Here is a 7477-nt window from a genome sequence, read left to right on the forward strand (position 1 = left end):
CTTTGAATTTCCTACTTTTCATTGCATGTAAACTGTCAGCCACAAGTAATAGTTTCAGTTCAAGTTCTAGCTTGTATTTTGCATGTTAAAGCTATACAAAGTATATTTAATGCTAGAAAGAATGATAGCTATTGTTCTGCAATTGCCTAATTGCTAAATTTATAAATAAAGACTGGTTTTATTTATGAGATTTGTATTTCTGCCTTAGGGAGTGAACTACTTTATGTCCAAGGGTATCCTAGACGACTCACCAAAGGAAATAGCAAAGTTTATCTTCTGTACAAGAACACTAAATTGGAAAAAACTGAGAATCTATCTTGATGAAAGGTAAAAAAAAAATGAAGTTTTCATCAGAAATGAGTTCAGTAATATTTTTTGTGAGTTGTTTTACTTTAAAACCTATACTACAAGCCTGCCAACATGGCTCAGTGATTAAGCGCTGACCTATGAACCAGGAGGTCACGATTCAATTCCCAGTTCAAGGTATATGCCCAGGTTGCATAATTGAGTAAAGATAGGGAAAAGATTTTTGTAATTTACAATTTTGTAAATTTGTCATTTCTTTGTGAGCTTTAACTTGCCTATAAAGAAAGCAAAAATAAAAAATAATCCCACTCATACACGCAAAATGGTAGCCCATCATCTTTGTAATAGTAAATCAAAACCAAGTATTTTTGAATTGTTGCAGTCCTTTTGTATTTTTTTAATAACTAGCCATAAAACCTAAGTGATTGGGTAACTAAAAGTTCTGAATTCTAAAATTGCCAATATAAAAATCAGATAGACATTGTAATCATAAACTCACAAATCCTAGGGGTAAGAAATATATATTTTCAGATCAATACTGCACAGAAGTGTCACGGACAACTTTGAAAATCCTGAAAATGTGTCATTTAACAGTGTGTTATACACAGAAATGACGCTGAGTAGTCATGAATCTGTGCTCTAAATCAGCGGTCACCAACCCGTGGTCCGGTCCGCGCGGTCCGAAAAGTTGGCGACCGCTACTCTAAATTATAGTTATCAGTGGACATAAAAAATACTGGGTTGACATTTAATGTGACATCACTGCACTACCATTTTTTAAATTAAAGGTCTCATACTAATCTCATGAATGGTTCAAAATGTATTTACCTTTTTATTATAGTTTTCAGGGTTTTTTTTATTTCTCAGGAGTTTTAACAGCAATCTGCATTCATCATATTCTAGAAACTTTGCTAGAAAGTAGGGTTATGCATTTGATTAAAATATAATCTCTATCTTTGGGGAGTTTATAGTCCAGCATACTGGTCTTTGAAGGAAATCTCTTACATAAAGAAAGTGTCATTAATTCTTTTTAACTTTAAATGCTAGGTATCTACGGATCAGCAGCTTTTCTCTAAAGAACCCGATCGATCTTTTTGTAAATATGAAGTTTAACAGACCATATGATCTGTCACAGCTACTTATAACTCTACCATTGTGTCATGAAAGTAGATTTACACAGTACACAAACAAGTGAGTGTAGCTGTGTTCTAATAAAACTTAATTTATAAAACTAGGCAGTGGCCATATTTGGTCCACTAAATGTTGTTTGCCTATCCCTGCCATAAGCAACTGGTAGATATTAAAGATTATAATCATGGTTTAGTTGAGTAAGGATTGAAGCATTTTTAACTAAGATTGTCTTTTTATTAGGATACTATTGATTAAAAAATCTATATATATAAAAGCCTAAGCGACCATTATGACTGAACAACTGGAATGACTGGTCAACAAGTCGCTATGACATGCACTGACTACCAGGGGGCAGACATTCAACACCGGAGCTGCTGCCCCCCTGGTAGTCAGTGCGTTACCACAGCCAACCTCCCACCAACCTCCTGTGGCCCCTCCACCCTGGCCAGCCAACCTCCCGTGGCTCCTCCCCCTGGCCAACCAACCCCCCTGATAGGCCCCAATTGGAGGGCCAGCTGGCCAACCTCCCAGGGTCTCTCCTCCTGGCCAGCCGGCCCCCCAATAGTCCTCAATCACTGGCCAGGCCTAGGGACCCCACCTGTGAATGAATTTGTGCACTGGGCCTCTAGTAATTTTATATCTATATCTATATCTATCTATCTATCTATCTATCTATCTATATATATATATATATTCACAAATATTTATATAATTGTAAATGGCCTAAATGTATATCATTAGAATTGTTACATTCATAAGATGGGATACTGTGAAGCCATTAAAAAGGAGAGTTAGACCTATGTATAGAGACAGAGCCCTGGCTAGGTAGTTCACTTGGTTAGAACATTGTCCTGATACACCAAGGTTGTGAGTTTGATCCTGGTCAGGGTATGTATAAGAATCAACCAGTGAATGCATATGTAAGTGGAGCAACAACTCAATGTCTCCCTTTCTGTCTTTCTCTCTCTCCTTTCTCTCTAAAATCAACAAATAAAAAAAAAAAATTTAAGACAGAAAACTGTTGACATATATTATGTAAAATAAACAAAATAAATTTCTAGAACAGCCCTAACTGGTTTGGCTCAGTGGTTAGAGCATCAGCCTGTGGACTGAAATGTCCCAAGTTCGATTCTGGTCAAGGGCATGTATCTTAGTTGTGGGCACATCCCCAGTAGGAGGTGTGCAGGAGTCGGCTGATCGATGTTTCTCTCTCATCGATGTTTCTGACTCTCTGTCCCTCTCTCTTCCTCTCTGTAAAGAATCAGTAAAATATATCTTAAAAAATCTAGAACAATAGACAGTACATGTAGACATGTAAAAAGTGTGCATAAACAGTTGTTATCTCCGGTGATGTAGATTGATATGGAAGGTGAAGACTTTATTTTCATAATTAAAAATTAAAGAATTATGTTGCTCATTTGGACTTAGCCAAGAAGACACTTGAAAAATAACTGCCCTTTACAATATTGAAAATCTTAGTTTTTCATTTTATAATTAGAAATACAAGTTTTACCTTGTTCTATTTATGATATATTTTTAAATTATTCCTTAAATAATTCACAGTCAGTGTTTTTATTTAAGAATTATATATACTTTATAGGATTAGCTGATCTGGTGCTCAATAATAAAGTATTTTTATTCAAAAACTGATGATTAATAGAGAAAAGTTAACTAAAGCTGTATCTTTTTCTTTTAGGAGAGATGTCTTGGATGACCTTGTAACACTGCATAATTTTAGAAATCAGTTTTTGCCCAATGCACTGAGAGAATTTTTTCGTCACATCCATGCCCCTGAGGAGCGTGGGGAATATCTTGAAACTCTTATAACAAAGTTCTCACATAGATTCTGTGCTTGTAACCCTGATTTAATGAGAGAACTTGGCCTTAGTCCTGGTAAGAATATATATAGTGAATTCCTTCTCCCACTCCCTCCTTCAGGTAAAAACAGTAGTTTATGAGACATTATTCTCACTATAGGGAAAAATTACAAATACTTATTTTACTGCTTGTAGCAGTGACTACTTTAGTTTGCCATAGCTATCATTTATATATAGTTAATATGCTATCTTAGGAGGAAAGTTACACTTAGCTATATAAACTTTAAAAAATTGAGTATTGGTATTTTTACTAATCTAATTAAAAAGTTGAGAAATTATTTGTAACACCTTTAATAATTTACATATTACATAGGTAAAACCTAGGATTTTTCTAATAAAATGTTTTTCATACAACTAGTGTTCATTGTTTTTGTGTGCGTAATATGGCCTGAGTCACTTACATATTTTTCACGTGATATAGCTTTACTTATCGCTTCATATCAAAAGTTTTATTGTGCTTACCTTACTAAGAAGAGATTACAAAATACCTATCATATGAAATTTGTTGAACATTCTCTTATAAGACATAATGTTTAATTAGCTTTGTTAAGACTACTGGATTCTGAAATATAAACACCACAGTGGTAGCAAGTAGTAGCAAGCATCATAAACTTTGTTACTATTTTAATAGTAAACAACAAGTATTGCCCTAAGAATATATGTAAAGAAGAAAAGTTTTTTGTTGCATGGTGCTCAGCTTTAGCAATCTTTTCCCGAAAGATTTACTTTTGAGATTAATATGTAAAGTCTATAGACCCTTAAAATGCCTGTCTCAAATAATATTATTTTACTAACATGAATTGTTTAAATATTATTGTACTAAGTTAATACAATTTTTGTCATTAAAGATGCTTTCAAATTAGGGTTTTATAAAAGCATATGTAAATAAATATGTGACTTCTTTTTAATGGGAAGATAAATATACTGACAGTACAAATATTTTATGGTGAGTTGAATGGAAATATCACATTTGAAAGCAAGATGAAACTAAAGCCAATTATGAACTTGTAAAATTTAGAGTGAGTTTTCATGATAAACTCTTGAACTATTCTGACGTTCTTTTGAGTTGAAGAAAGTGCTGAATTGGTATTCAGTTAGGATAAGCAAGCATCCCTGTTTGCCCAGGACACAGAATTTTCAGTGCTAAAATTGGGAAACACCCAGGCAAACAGAGATGATTTGGTAATCCTATAGTTAGAATCTAATCTTGATTTCTTGAAATTATGAACATTTTTGCATGATATGATGCCTTGGGAACCACATTTTGAAATGCTTCTTTTTCCTTCCAGATGCTGTCTATGTACTGTGCTACTCTTTGATTCTACTTTCCATTGACCTCACTAGCCCTCACGTGAAGAATAAAATGTCAAAACGAGAATTTATTCGAAATACTCGTCGGGCTGCTCAAAATATTAGTGAAGATTTTGTAGGGCACCTTTATGACAACATCTACCTTATTGGCCATGTGGCTGCATAAAAGCACAGTTGCTAGGACTTTAACTTTTAACTTCAAACTGAAGCTACCCAAGGACCTATTTAGCAGATATGGGGGTTACATTAGTGCCAGTCTTTCTAGCCTCTGTATACAATCAAGCTTGAGTGTACAATCTTGTTTTCTTTTCTATTTTCTTTTTTAGCCATTTTCTTGAGGAACTAAAGAGTTTTGCAGAATTTTTCTTAATTTTGCTTATCATGTTTGCACAAAGCAGAGCCATTGTTTCACACAGCTGTTTAAGAATGTTAAACTGACATTATACTCTAAAAGATGGTATATTTGTGTATTAGATTTGCCTGAAAAACTTTATTCACTTCCATTCTTTTTTAAAATGCCATGTAATGTGTACATATTTAACTAGAGATTTATAATCATAATTATTTTATTGTAAAGATTTTAACTAAAACCTTTCCTTTTTCTCTCAAACTGAGTTCTGAAATTTTTTTGATTCTGATATGAGATTATTAGTCTTTATAAAAATTGAATCTTACTTTGATACAATCAGTACCAGCTTCTCTTCCCTTTGAACTTTGAAAAGAGTATTGATTTGTTAGTATGCAAAATAGGCCCTTATTTTTATAATATAAATTTATCACTTTTAATTTTTAAAACTTCTGGGTTAGTCAAGTCACAATAACCTTTAAAACATTTAAAATAGCAAAATATGTTTAAAAAGATTTACATATATAAGAACAAAATATTATTATAACTTACATTTGAAGTAATTAGTCAAACTGTACTATTGTCCTAATGTTGATGATTTCTATTGCGTATCAGTTGAGAAAAGGATATTGTGAATGATAGTAAATATTCTTTAGTCTTTCATTCAGTAAATATGTACCAAGGGTCTTCCACATGCCAAGCACTGTGGTAGGTACGTGTGAAACCTAGACATGGGCTCTGCCTTCACAAATGTTACATGGTTAGGTAATGAGAGGAAAAATACTGCTTAATGGAGAGGAAATGTATGAAGTATATCTTAATTAACAATTATTTAGTAATTAAAACACTTAACATTGGAATGATAGCAGTATATTTATATAGTAAGTCAAAAGTTTCCTGGAAATACCTCTAAGTGAAAAGCATCAGCTTTGGAATGATACATTATGTGGTGGATAGAACTGCTAGTTTATGGGAAGAGAGCTGGAGGAGCAGGAACTCATCACTAGAGGTGTGGAATCAGTTTTCTTCCAGATTTGGCCCTAAGTCAATATTACAACTGAATGATGTACTACGAATTTTCAAGGACAAATCATAAGGTAATCAACTTGTGAAAGTCAAAGAGAGTTTTCGACTGGTAATAAGTAAGCACTTTCTAAGATTGTGAAGCAAATACTCTGATAAGTTTCACAGGTACATAATTTTGAATTCCATGACAAAATAATTCTAATCTTTTTCAGAACTAATTAATTAACTTCAAAACTATCATATGAAATTTTCAAACAATGAGTAGTGCTAACATTATCGTTCCTGTTTTCCAGTGCATGGCACTTTGCCCTCTCTATCTCCTTCTGTCTTTTCTATGTACTCCCACCTAGATTCTGCAATTCAGATTTTACTGCATACTCTACCACATAGTTATCCATCTCTGTCCATCAGTCAGCCTGTCTTAATGTCTTTGGATACAGGCCATAATAAGTTTCAGACATCAGTACACTTCATTCCTGAAGATTTCAACTTGAATATCATTTGCTAGAGATCAATTTTTAAGGCTTTTTTTTTCTTTTTAGGTAAAATTGACATTTAATAAAATGCATAAATCTTAAATATACTGATTAACGAGTCTTCACAAATGCACACACCTATGTGAAACAAACCCATGGTAAGATGTAACTCTACAAAGCCTGTTTACAGTTACTGTTGCCCCACTACACATAAAAACTTAGTAACCACATAGGCGTGTTTACCTCATTACCCTGTTATTTTATAGTTGTCATGTCTTACAAATAGCATGTTACATCATTTTATTGTGGAGTTTATAGTTTGCTTTGTACAGTCAAATATATTTTAAATAAATGAAGGAAAAATACTCTTATTTTTACCCACACCATCATTTCTAATGCTCTTATTCCTTTCTCTTCAGTATTATCAGTCATTTCAGCCTGAAAAACTTTAATGTCTATTATAGTGCAGGTCTTCTGGCAGTTAAGTGTCATCATTTTCTTTTATATATAAAAATGTCATTTTGTTTTTCTTTTTGAAGAGTATTTTTGCTGAATATATTTCTGTGTCAACACTTCCCCTCTCCCACACTCTCTGGCACTTTAAAGACATCGTTTCATTGTTCTGCCCCCCCCCCTTTGTTTCTAATGAAAAGTCAATAGTACTTAAATTGTTTTCCCCCTGTGCATAATAATGTCATTTTCCTCTAATTGTTTTATTTTGTAAAATAGTTTTTCAGCCTAATTTTCTCTTTCCTTTCCTTCTTTATACATATGCTTGGTCTTTTGATGTCTCACATATTTGTGGTGGTCTGTTGACTTTTTCCCTCCCCCCTTCCCCCCCAATTGGATTGCTTCTCTTGATCTATATTCCACTTCACTTACTCTCTGGTAATCATTATTTTAAGCCTATTCAATGAGCTTTTATTCTTTCAATTACTATATTTTTTAGTTCTAGAAATTTCATTTAGTTTTTATAATTTATACTTCTATGCTATTTTCTACCT

At 33.2% G+C, this 7477-nt stretch overlaps 1 protein-coding gene across 2 annotated transcripts in view; it reads left to right on the forward strand.

Annotated features, from left to right (window-relative positions):
• FBXO8 (F-box protein 8) overlaps positions 1-6859 on the forward strand; it is a 40003-nt gene extending 33144 nt beyond the window's left edge. For both annotated transcript variants that reach the window (XM_006770731.2, XM_015568458.1), the window contains exons 4-6: positions 209-327; positions 3134-3330; positions 4604-6859. In XM_006770731.2, the coding sequence (XP_006770794.1) occupies positions 209-327; positions 3134-3330; positions 4604-4791 (504 nt within the window). In that variant the 3' untranslated portion in view covers positions 4792-6859. The remainder of the gene's footprint in view (positions 1-208; positions 328-3133; positions 3331-4603) is intronic.
• The last annotated feature ends 618 nt before the right edge of the window (positions 6860-7477 follow it).

This window comes from Myotis davidii, unplaced genomic scaffold, assembly GCF_000327345.1.
Source record: "Myotis davidii unplaced genomic scaffold, ASM32734v1 scaffold404, whole genome shotgun sequence".
NCBI classification, from domain to species: domain Eukaryota; kingdom Metazoa; phylum Chordata; class Mammalia; order Chiroptera; family Vespertilionidae; genus Myotis; species Myotis davidii.